General features: G+C 40.5%; 1 protein-coding gene across 1 annotated transcript; it reads right to left on the bottom strand.

The window, feature by feature from the left end:
- Window positions 1-5,298: 5,298 nt before the first annotated feature.
- Window positions 5,299-8,485, bottom strand: LOC141010580 (uncharacterized). The gene is made up of 4 exons (XM_073483615.1): window positions 8,400-8,485; window positions 6,383-6,435; window positions 5,824-6,183; window positions 5,299-5,634 (listed from the first exon to the last, which is right to left on the bottom strand). The coding sequence occupies exons 2-4, from the start codon at window positions 6,426-6,428 to the stop codon at window positions 5,393-5,395; spliced, it is 648 nt and encodes a 215-aa protein (XP_073339716.1). The 5' UTR covers window positions 6,429-6,435; window positions 8,400-8,485; the 3' UTR covers window positions 5,299-5,392.
- Between the last annotated feature and the right edge of the window lie 3,970 nt (window positions 8,486-12,455).

Genomic DNA, 12,455 nt, shown 5'->3' with positions numbered 1-12,455 from the left:
ATATAGGCTGCTTCTTTAGAGAAAGAAAAAGAAAGTCACCAGACTTCATTTCAAAAACGCTCAATTTTGAGACTTGTTGCGTTACGAGAAACTGTATAAACTTTGTGAAATGCTGTCTACAACACTCTTTTAACTATTTGAGTCTTTCTGTTAATTTGGCAAAGATTATAGTGGTAATATCTTTATTAACCATTATTTTACGACTCAAAACTCAATTATAATTCAGGTCAATCATCAGCCTCAAAGTTCAGTTTCACTTTGTAAAGGCTTCAGTCTTTGGTCATGTGATTTTCTCCATCATACAGTTATTTTAATTTTTTTTGTCTTTCAGCAGAATATCTAAAAAAAAACAAACAACAACAACAAACAACCATCTGAACTTGTAGATTCAACATGAACAGATTTTATTAGAACATTTTGTTGTTTGATCATCACAGCAGGTTGGAAGATTTTTTTTTAAACTTTGACAGATGTTTGACGACATTATGACTTGATAATATATTACTATAAACACACATAAATGACATAAAATATAAACAAGAGGGTGAGAGCTACTTAGGAGGCATCTGTCATTGAATGCTTTCAGAAACAACTTATCCTAAAGGACACGCTGAACTCACAATATCTGCTGTGCAAAGAAAAGGAAATGAAATAATAGCACATATTAATCACAAGTCAGGATAATAAGACAGAGAACTTAACAGCATCTTAACTTCAGCAGAACTCATACTACACTGATTGTCTGTACTCTGCATCAACAGTAACTTTAATTACAGTACTCTCTTTGATATTACAGAACATCTTAAGTCTAAGTTGGCACAACAGTGGTCATAAAACAAGAGAAGCAATTCTGTCTTCAGAGCAGCAGAGGCTGAAGAAAGGAAGCTGAAACATTTCATTCATGTGACACGACTTCTGGGTCCTACTTGTTTCACTTTAGGTAGAGCGAGATGATAAAGTCCAGTGACTGACAGTCAGTCCAGCTGCCGCTGCTGCTACCAGTCCCAGTCCAACAAACAGGCCAATTCTGCCCCGACTCTCTGGCTTTGGCTTTGGTCTTGGTTCTGGTATCACCGGTTTGGGCGTCAAGGTGGTTTCTGTAAAGAGCAATAACAGTGTGTGTGTTTGAGTTATCTGTTCACACAAACTTAAATCAGCGTAGCTGATAGTTTGAGTCTACGTTTGTTTTAACTGACCAGATGTGTTTAAACTGTTTCACATGACATGACGATCTTGACTTACCAGCGATGTTGAGTGAGAACTGTGTGACCTTCCTGCCAGATTCAGTGGCCATCCTACAGAGGTACAGGCCCGAGTCTTCAGTCCTGACTGTGGACACATGAAGTCTGAGCCGTCCTGTTCTGAGAGCGTCTTTGTCGCACTGCACCCGTCCTGTGAACTGCTCATGCTGAGGCTCGTCAACACTGTTGTCCAGGTGATAAAACACCTTCAGCTCAGGCACCACGAACACACAGTGGATCTTCAGTGAGGGGATAGAAATGTTGGATTCGGACGAGAAGCGCCACTCCACTGTGATGTTGTGGTTTTCCTCTGCCCGATAGACTGGACCTGTGTAACGAGGCTCAACCAATCCTGAGAGTAGAAAAGAGAGAACAGAGATTAAAATGTGCTTGGTCAAATGCAGACAGAGATTGAATTCTTACTAAAATCTGTAAGTGAGGCTGAAAGTGCATTTCGGCTTTTCTCTTCATGGATAATAAAGTGAAGCTGTAAACTAACCACAGACACAGTTGAGGCTGATGAGCAGCAGGATCCTGCAGATCATCTTCTCCCTGTGAGAGGAGACAGAGGTGAAGAGTCATGTGATCACAGTTCAGTCCTCACATGTACCACAACAAACATCTACAGTCTGTCTGTAGTCTTTACAATCCCCTTTTGTCTTTATTATCCTGCTCATGTACCACAACAAACAAATATCAACACTGACTCTGTTTAGTTTCATCAATAAAATCTTCTCACACACAAGATTTAAACAAATGGAAATGATGTTTCTGGTAGAATGTCCCTCATACAGCTGACTGACTCATCTGACTTCAACAAACACGATTACTTACAGAGAGGAGCTTCTGAAGTCTTCGGTCATTCTCAGTCGTCTTGTCTGGGTTTTGCTAAGACTGCTTGATCACTTTACTGAGATGATGTAAGGTGATGGAGGTTGTGTCCATTGGGAACCCGCCTGAGTGGTTTGTACTTCCCACACTTCAAACCACAGTCAACCAATGCTTCCCCTTTATCAGGCTGACCTTGCATATTGTTGGTGTGCAGCAATGTGTAGTCTGATCAAATAGTGTTTTGATCTAAGTTTCCTGCGCACATTCAGTCTATTTGTGAAATCACAGTTTATGTTGTTTTCTTTCCAGCTTTCTCTCGTATATATCGATGTTTGAAGCATCAGAATTAAATCATAGACAGCTGCAGATGTTTCTCTTCTCTCCACAGAACACAGTGCATGATGGGAAACACTCGACTTTTCTCCTGATGGAAAGAAGTTCGATCTGAAATTTTCTTTATGTTTAATTGTATCCAGAGGAGCAGAGCTGGTTGTGACCAATGAAAAGTCCCTGAGGCTTCATGTCATTGTTGTAGAAGATGTCTTCAGTGAACTGGATGCCTCTCTGTCTGATGACTGAGCTGAATTATAACTGAGTCTTGCTGCAGTTTGCAGCTCATTGTTCTCTTCTCAGTCTGGTACTGACCACTGCCTGTTTAGGCTTAAAACTTATCTTTAACTGGACCTGCCTGTCTGTTGAGTCGTGCTTTAGGGTCACACCAACTTTTTTCATTATCATAACATCATTATGTTTCTTTCTTTGTAAAAAGTGTCACTTTGTTGCCTCATCGCTGTCAAAGTCTGTCTGCTTCCATTTCTGAAGAGTTTCTTACCTCCCAGCAGCTGTACCTCAACATTTACACTACATGTACAAAGGAATAAAACAAATTGACGTAAACATGTCACATTTTACAAATACAGTAAACTAATATGAGCTGCTTCTCCTGGTTAGCAGACTCCATTATAAAAACACACAATTTTGAGTCTTGTAGTGTTAAGAGAAACTGTATAATCTTTGTTTTGCTCTGCAACATATTCTTAACTATTTGGGCCTGTTTGATAATTTAGCAGATGTTATAGTGGTAAAAAATTAACATGGTTTTGATTTAACAGGTCAAATAAAATCATCTAATTGACTGGAAAGCAAACAACATAAACAACTGTGGTTTCACAAATAGGCTGAATGTGCGCACTGGGGTGTTTGATCAAATAAAGGAGGAAGTGCCAATGTCAAGTGCCAAATATTAGGCAGCACTTATAGCACTTCTCAGTTTCACAGTCACGCAGATGTTTCATGGTTGGCAATTAGTGACTAAACCGCAAGTGCTGGCTTTGGGTCAAATACATATGACAGGAGACAATGGCGAGAACATGGAGAAGTGAAAACCGTCTCCTGGCCGGTCAAGTTCCCCTTATATTCCCGAAAACTTTGTGGAGATGGCCGAAACTTAAAGCTGCGGTTTGTAAGACATAAACCCGTCCAGGCTAGATTTCAAGAAGTATCCAGCCAGTTAACCCTGCACCCTGCACTCAGGCCTCTCTCTAAAGCCTCTCCCCCCAAACCATGAACGTGCACCGTCCAACAACTGCTGAATCCCGCCAATGGAGTCCGAGTCCTCACAAGCAGTGGGAAGGAGGGTGTATCAGTGCATCGTTTACATCACAACATCTAACTACAAGTCACTACTTCATGTCTCATTCACCTGTAAGTAAACACCTCATATTATGATATTGAACGTAAACAACCAACATAGCCATTGCTAGCACTGATAGCTGTCAAGCTAGCTTTGTTAGCATTCAGAAATTGTTTCGAAAGTGTATATTTTGAAGTTGTTACTTATTGCTGGTTAGCTAGCAGCAGCTATCTATGGTAACATTAGATATGGCAAAGCAGGTCAAGGAGCATATGTTCATACGTTGAGTAGATCATCAAGCTCAAAGGATTACACATGAGCAGGTCAGCATCTAAAGGAGAACATTACTTTTTTTCTGATAAACACCACCTACAACTAAACTACTTGTGTTTGTACAGTATATTGACCAGGCATGTAACTTGGACACACAAGTGCCCTAATCAGAATCACATTTTTTGCCATGTAGTTTTTCACATTTTGAATTTGTGTTTTGGTGCATAACAATAAACACAGCAAGTAGAAAAATGAAAAGAAAGATAAAGGGCTGGTACTTCAAAAAAATGTAATATAAACTGGGGCATCTGTACAGTTTTGTCCAGGAATGTCTAAAGTATTCACAATTGAAAGTGTATATGTTCATAGTATGCTGAGGATAGTCAAGCTCTGTTCCATAAAAATATCTAATTATGTTGCTCTTCTGTTGCTTTACAGGCAGAATTCAAGGACTACGTTGGAGCTGAACTCTGCCTGACACCTGTTTATTTGTCCTTCTGTATTTACTCCTTGTTTTGCATTATCTCTAACTTGTTTGAATAAAGTCTTGAAAATGATAATTGCCTTTCCTTTACACCTCCAGCATAAACAACCAACCCATTACAGTTCTTACACTTTACATGATGCACTAATAATAACAACTGAATTAGGTAAGACTCTTGTTTATTGATTTTTTTGGAACACATGTAAATAAATAACACTACAAAAATAGTAACTCTTTTACCATTTAGACAATATACAGTACAATTAGCATAAACAACATACAGGAAGGACGTCCAGAGGTTTCTTGACTGATTATAAACACAGATCAGTGTTGGCCAACAGGTTAGGCTGCTGATGGCAAAAATTATAATAATCACAGAAAACTGGATAAATGTGTTTACAGGACATAAAGTTACATCTGAATGTGTTTATGGGGCATAAAAATGTTATTGATTCTCTCAAAGACAACACAGGACGATTGCTATGGTTAAGTGGGTGATGGGAAGCTTATGTGATGGGTGGCAAGCGATTATTTATAGGGACTGTCAGGTGCATTCTGTGTGTCCCACATTCTACTGTGGTCAGCTGACAGTCAGATCATGAATTGAAATGCAAAGTTTATTTTCTTACAGAAAATTCCTTACTGAAACATATAATCACTGCAGTAATTATCCAATGAATGGCTCTGACCTATTTGCTTAGTTAAATCCAGGTGGTGACGTTTTTTTGGCCCGACAGTGTATAAATGTAACATATATACAGTTGTAACATATACATGGTATTCTAGGTTTTCTCACAGAGCAGTTTTCAGATCTGAAGGTGAAGAACAACGTTTCCTCCATCAACTCCATTATCGTTTATCTCCTCTGACTCTTATATCATGGACACTTGCTGAACAATATGAAGGCATGATGTGTTTTAATGGCCTCATTTACAGTGCTGATAAAATTGTTTCCTCTGGTCCTGCTGAGCTGGAACTTTTCTTAAATCCTCTGCTGGGCTTTTGTTTCTTAGCAAAACAGTGAATAAATAAATGGCGAGCAAACCACACAACAACCACTGCTGCTGTCAGTCCCAGTCCACAGTAGAGGACAATCCATCCTCGACTTGCTGTGTTGGGTCTCTCAGGTGTGTCTGTGTTGGGTCTCTCAGGTTCGGGCCAATCCCTCGCTGCTGTAAAGAGACCACACAACAGAACAGCTGAAGTTGTGACATATTTCTGAGATACTGTGAGAATGAAGTGAAGGATTGTGGATTGTGGTCATCCTCAATACTTTTCTTCAGGTTCTTATTGATCCAAAAAAGCTGCTGAATTGAACCTGTTGATAAAGTTCTACTGAAAGTTCTACTCAACCAACTTACCAGAGACCTTGAGCCAACATTCACCAAAGTCCACACCATAGTTTGTCCTCACATCACACATGTACCGGCCTGAGTCCTCAGTCCTGAGTCTGGACACATGAAGTCTGACTCGTCCGTCTCTGAGGACATCCTTCTCCCACTGGACTCGTCCTACAAACTGTTGATCCCGAGACTCTGGGACCACAACACCTCTACGTAGTTCAAACAGGACTGAGACTTTGTGATCAGTTTTCATCTCACAGAAGATATAAATGGAGTTGGGGGAAATGTGAGTTGTGGTTGTGAACATCCATTCCAGTGTGATGTTGTGGTTCTCCTCTGCCTGATAGGAGGTCTGTGTCACATTCACTACAAATGTTCCTGTTGAGGAGACAGAGAGGGAAAGTGAGGAGCAGACACACTGACAACTTTAACTTGGCAGCCATCTACACGTTTCTGTGGACAGTGTAGTGACGTCTCAGAGCTGCAGAGGCTCATCAACATCAACTGTTTGCTCACATGTGGCTACTTTAACTGATTCATGGAATCACAGTGAAATAAAGTGAAGCTGTAAACTAACCACAGACACAGTTGAGGCTGATGAGCAGCAGGATCCTGCAGATCATCTTCTCCCTGTGAGAGGAGACAGAGGTGAAGAGTCATGTGATCACAGTTCAGTCCTCACATGTACCACGACAAACATCTACAGTCTGTCTTTAGTCTTTACAATACTCCTCTGTCTTTATTATCCTGCTCATTGCACACAAGGACTTCCTGACTGGACACAGGATTGATGCTAACGCTAAGCTGCTGTATTGTACATCTGACACAAGATGGCGCCAGTGGTTAAACTGTGAAGATGAAGAGTTCAGTTCAACAGCTCAGTAAAAACACATCAGCAGCTGTTTGGTCCAACAGATTAAAATGAAAGAAAGGAAAATTATTTATCTTCATAATAAAAACACTTAAGTGCCCAAAAGTATGTGGACATCTCAGGAAGCAACAACGGCTCCATCTGGTGAAGAACAACACAAAACTGTGCGATGTCCTGCAGGCTTTTTGTTTGCAGTAAACTGCCTGTATATTTCCACATTATTAAAATAATTGACGCTTTTTAAACAGTTGAAAAGACAAAAGATCTTAAACTTTCAGTTAATCAACTTTGAAATCCGGGTTTGTTTTCACTGGGTTAAATTAAATAAATACATATGAGTTTGTGAGTCTTTGGTCATTTGTGGAAGAAGAAATGAGAACAAGTCTTATCTTATCAAAAATGGGGAACTCAACCAGACTGGATGAGGAAGAAAAACTTCCTCTTTACTTTACCAACAGTAACTGAATCTCATGAACTGAGCGTGACCCTTAATGAGTTAGCAATATTAATGCGCCGTAAAAAACAGTGCTTGAAATTTCGTCTTGATCTGATAAAGATTAATAAGTATCATGTAAGATCTTTTAAAATACTTCGGGAGCTCCACCCGGTTGCAGCTGCCAATTAACAGAAGAAGAGGAACACTTGTTGTCGAGCAGATAGAGGACGGTAAAAGAGAAGTGGCGGAGGACTACTTTTTATCAGCAAGATCAGGGCGCGACCGGCTGCTCGGATCTCGTTTCTCAACGTGCTGCAGGTGGCAGAAATCGGTGGGGAGCAGGCGAGCGTCGAACCCTAACCCTAACCCTAACCCTTGTTCAATAAATGTATTTGAACTGTAAGTCTATTCAGTGTGATCTTTAGTAAACTGTTTAACTTGCCATTATGAGTCAAGACAAAATTAGTTATTTAAAAACATTAGTTTGCTCAATTTGCAACTTTAAGTTCAAAAGCTGCCTTAAAAACATGAGTTAAAGTAACTTGAAATGCAATATAGTAAGTAGTTTGAACTCAAATTATCAGGTTTAAATGGTACAAAATCACGAGTTAAATAACTAGTATTACTGAACTTTATGAGTTGAAACAACATATAATCATAAGTTAACAAGAGAAAGTAAGTTTTATTTAATGCACAATGTAATATTGTAAGTAATTTCACCTCAGAGTATCAAGTTCAAACAATAAATGATCATTAATTAAGCAATTTATATAACTTACCTTCCTTAGTTGAAATAAAGCTTTTCTCTAAGTTGAGTTAACTCGTGTTTTTAAGGCAGCTTTTGAACTTAAGTTTATAAGTTAAACCAGCCTGAAATTTATTACAGTGTATGAACTCAGTGCTGAAAGCAGCACTTATGTACAGATCACACATACAAAGACTGACTGCAGACGCCATCATCGACTCGTTTACATCGACTTTAATAAAGTTTAACCAGAATTTTACATATAAGTATATAGAGGATGATATTTATATCAAAGATTTTCATTATAAAAACAATCTAATGAACTAACGTGTCTGGTTTGACAGTGAAAACCGTCTAAAAATGTATTTTATTCCAGCTGAGATGGTTTAATGTGTCATTTATAGTTTAACATGTCCTCAATATGAATCAATGTTTAGAGTCAAGAACAACATCTTTACACAAAAGACTTTTAGAAAAGGCAATTAAGTTTCTGGTAGAATTTAACTCTTCAGCTGACAAGTACAACATAAATCAACACTTACACATGTCAGGTCGAGAGACTTCGGTCATTCGCATACGAAATCATGATGAGAGGACACACAGTCCAGCTCCCTGCTGGGAGCCGGAGCCGCTTTGTTTCTTTTTCTGTTCAAGCCGCACGTGATTGGTCAACTACATGATGCGTGGTGGTGTCCGTGTGTCCACACTGAGCAGGAGGAGGAGCGGTAATACAGTCACAGCACACACAGAGAGAGAGAGAGAGAGAGAGAGAGAGAGAGAGAGAGAGAGAGAGAGAGAGAACACGCTGGAAAGGTGAGAAAATGAGTGTAGAGTATGCCAGGTTAAAATCTCATATCGAGCAGGCTCTACAAATAACCTGCACAGGCACATTAGAACTGTACATTTATCAGTGCAGTTGGAAGTGAACCCATCCAAACACTGTTGTGGACCAAGTACACCCCCTCGTCACAACAACACTACCCGATGGCAGTGGCCCCCCAGCAGGACAATGTGCCCTGACACACCGCAAACACTGCTCAGGAACAGCTCGAGGAACACAATAAAGGGCCCAAGGTGTTGACCGGGCCTCCAAATTCTCCAGATCCCAATCTGATCGAGCATCTGTAAGACGTACTGAAGCAGGTCTGATCCATGGAGGCCCCACCCCCCAACATACAGGACCCAGAGGATCCACTATAAAACGCCCTGGTGCCAGACACCACAGATCACCCTCAGAGGTCTTAAGTCCATGTCTTCACAGGTCAGAGCTGTTTTGGCTGCACAAGGGGAACTCATTTTTCTAACTCTGAACATGCGCAGGAAACATTGAACTAGAACACAATTAGATAGTCAAACCAGTGTGGCTGCGTCATGTAAATCGACATTCTGATATGTAAAACATGACGTGCAGACTGATAAGAAAGCTGGAACAGTTCCCTCCTGTTACCGAGACTGGGTGCTTTTCGAAATGTATGTATGGCTGCATTTGCACAGTAAGTTATGTTGAATGATGACAGATGAGCTGAACTGAAACGTAAATCATACTTTACAGATCCACCCGCTGGGACTGTCTCCACTGTGAGCTCAGGTAAATCTTCTTCACTGACTTGTGAAGAAGATTTCAGAGACTTTAATGCTGCGAGAGCTTTTCATTGTTTTCTGTCCTCTCATCACAATTTTGTCTTCGAATGACCCGAAGACTTCACAGCACCCCTAAAAAGGGTTTAAAGTCACACTGATTGACTCAATGTTTAGTTTCATCAATAAAATCTTCTCACACACAAGATTTATACAAGTGTACAACAATAATCTCCACGAGCATTTTCTCTGTCAGAGATGAAGGTTTCCCTGAGCTGACAGAGGAGACAGTCCTGCCTGCCACGATTGCATGTGTAGGTCTGACAGGATGAATACAGGTCTTTTGTTATTACCTATTCTGCCGCCGAGCGCTGCCAGCTTATGGTAATTTCATCATGTTATGCAAGCAGATGGCTATAGGTAAACACGGCTGATGTACAAACATGGGAACCTGAAGCTTCATTACATCCTGCTGATATTTAATCATTAAAACTCATCAAATGGAGCTTCAGATCAACAAAGGTGTGGTGCCATGCAGGGCCCATAGTCACCTAGTTAACAATGGATCATGTTCAGGCCAGATGAGGGAACATAACACATCATTTTATTATTATTTTATTATAACAGGCATTTATAACCATGCAGCCCTTATGAACACTGGTCTATGGCTGAGGTTCATGGTTTAAGGCCTCTCTGTCTACAGAGGAGTGTGTTAAGAACAAGCTGCTACACTGAAGTGTTTGCTTGAGTTGTTTATGTCCAGAGAGGAGCTCCAGTGTGTTCCTGGTGGCTGTTTTCTTAATGGAGTGGCAGGGCATCCTGGTGCGAAGGAAACTTAAATATTGACACAGGTAAGCTTGTAAGTGATCGGTTACGTGTGGATGAAACTGTGATGACAACAGAGTACAGTGGTCTGTGTAAGGGACCTGAGCTGACAGGTCCGTCACGCCTCATCTACAAGGTCCACAAGGTCAGTTTTTAGGGAGCGCTGTTGGTTAATGCAATGAGGAGTGAACTGCTAACTCCTCCCTTAAAACTTTAAGACTTTCAACACCTGAGGAAGGGTGTTGATCAAAGTCTGTGTCCCTCTCAATTTGTGTTTAGGCTGCTGGCCTGTTTGTGACGTCCAGGTCTAAAACTGATCCTGTACCTGTCTGTCTCTTGAGTTGTGCTTTAGGGATGTTAACATCAGTAATGTTTGGAGATGCAGCAGTAAAATGGTGGTTTATAAACCTGCAGTCTTCACCATTATGATGTTACTACTCATTTATGTCACCTGTAAAGCAGTTTGTAACTGTCTTCAGTTTATGTTTTCTCAAGAAGACTCAAACTGGAAACACAAAGTGATGTGTTGGAAAATCGACTACAGGCCTACAAACAATATGTGTCATGTTTTATAAGACTCTTTAATAAAGTCCAAAATATTGTCAGCTATCATTAAGGTAAAGAAACAAAGACCAACACACTCTTCATGTTTCATTGATCCTCCTCTTCCTGCACAGACTGAGTAAATCAAACTGCAGCTCACAGCTGATGATGTGTTTGATCTTCTCTGCAGCAGCAGCACCTGATCCACATGTTGTCACAGATTGGTAACCACTGGCGCCACCTGCTGACATGAATACATGACTGCAGCTGAGAAGGTTTTATTTCACTCTCATGTTAGATGTCTTCAGGAAACAAAACACAAACAAGCAGCGATCCCTTATCTTCCATCACAGTGTTATTTATTATATCATGTCCTGTTTATACTGTTTTCTCCCAGTCAGCCCCAGTGGACGGCCCCATACCAACTACACAAACCAGCCTCCTGTGAAAGCTACACAGCTGTTTGAGACTTTTAACAAAATCCACTTAAAGCTGGGGTTGGTAATTCTGTTCAAAACCAATTGTATTTGTAGAAAATCTCTCAACATCCATACAGCAATTAAAATATCAAATAAAATAAAAAAGTATATGCACTTGTATGTTCTTACCTGTAGCACTTAAACCATAACACTTATGTACTTAAGGTATCCTGCTCGCTGGCAGGTTTGCTTCAACTAACCCTGAGTTTCCCCTGCTCTTAAGTTGAAGCCTGCAGACTGAAGGCAGTGGCAGACATGGCGTGTCCGTTTCTCGAGGAGCCAGTTGATGTCGAAGCGCAAATACTCAGCAGAAATCTCCGTCGGGAGAGGATTATCAGACCCCGATTGGATGTTTTATCATTATCAGCGGTCTGATGATCCAGACAATAATCCTAACCCCCGTGCTGATGCACGAGATGGAAGGTCTTCTTTATTTCCTGGAAGTACACATGTTGTACAGTTAACCTTTTGTTGTTGAAACAATTGAAAATCATCCACCTGTGGGCACATCACCCACCCTTAACTGATGATCCAGCAGTTGTATTTCCATTTGTGTCTTTTTGATCTGCAGCCTTATGTGATCCATTTCCAGATTTGACTTATTGATTTGTGTCTGCAAGTACACCTTGTACAGTTGTTTCACAGGGAGCTATAGGAACACAAATGATGTTGAATTTCACAGTGCCATGTCTACTTAGTGTCATAGTAAGTTGTGGGTCAATGCTGAACAACATCTTACTGAGGAAACCTGTGCTGTGGAGGTTGATGGACCCTCTTCCTCATTGTAATTTCCAGCATTGCTCTGTTAGAGAGAGAGAAGCTGCAAGTTGCATTGTGGAACAACACTATCATTAACTGAAACCAAAGTTATTTTAAAGAGGTGTGAACCACAACGGGCCTTTCTGCAACTTCCCTCTCTGTGGCGGTCTTCATCATCCTCCTGTAATAAAAAGAAATTATTGTGTTATATTCTACCCATCATGACAACTCTGTGGAATATTAAGAGTACTTGCAACATCATGGAGGTCTCTTATAGCAGAAGGCTCCACGAGACAGATTACACCATCAGTAACTGGTAGAAGAAGATTAGTCAATATTAAATACTGGCAGTGATGGGATGGCTGAAGATTGGGCTTTTTCTTTGTTTAGGGGATTTTCCTAATTACTAAAATA

Source organism: Pagrus major, chromosome 16 (genome assembly GCF_040436345.1).
Source record: "Pagrus major chromosome 16, Pma_NU_1.0".
NCBI classification, from domain to species: Eukaryota; Metazoa; Chordata; class Actinopteri; order Spariformes; family Sparidae; genus Pagrus; species Pagrus major.
Note: the sequence above shows the minus strand (reverse complement) of the source record. Positions and strands in the feature narration are given on the sequence as shown.

What these genes read in the sequence shown, in the direction of transcription:
- LOC141010580 (XM_073483615.1), bottom strand. Translation starts at nt 6,428, where the DNA reads ATGATCTGCAGGATCCTGCTGCTCATCAGCCTCAACTGTGTCTGTG. An exon ending in CAGCCTCAACTGTGTCTGTG is followed by an intron (nt 6,184 to 6,382) that starts GTTAGTTTACAG and finishes TCTCCTCAACAG; the next exon opens with GAACATTTGTAGTGAATGTG. An exon ending in ATGTTGGCTCAAGGTCTCTG is followed by an intron (nt 5,635 to 5,823) that starts GTAAGTTGGTTG and finishes GTCTCTTTACAG; the next exon opens with CAGCGAGGGATTGGCCCGAA.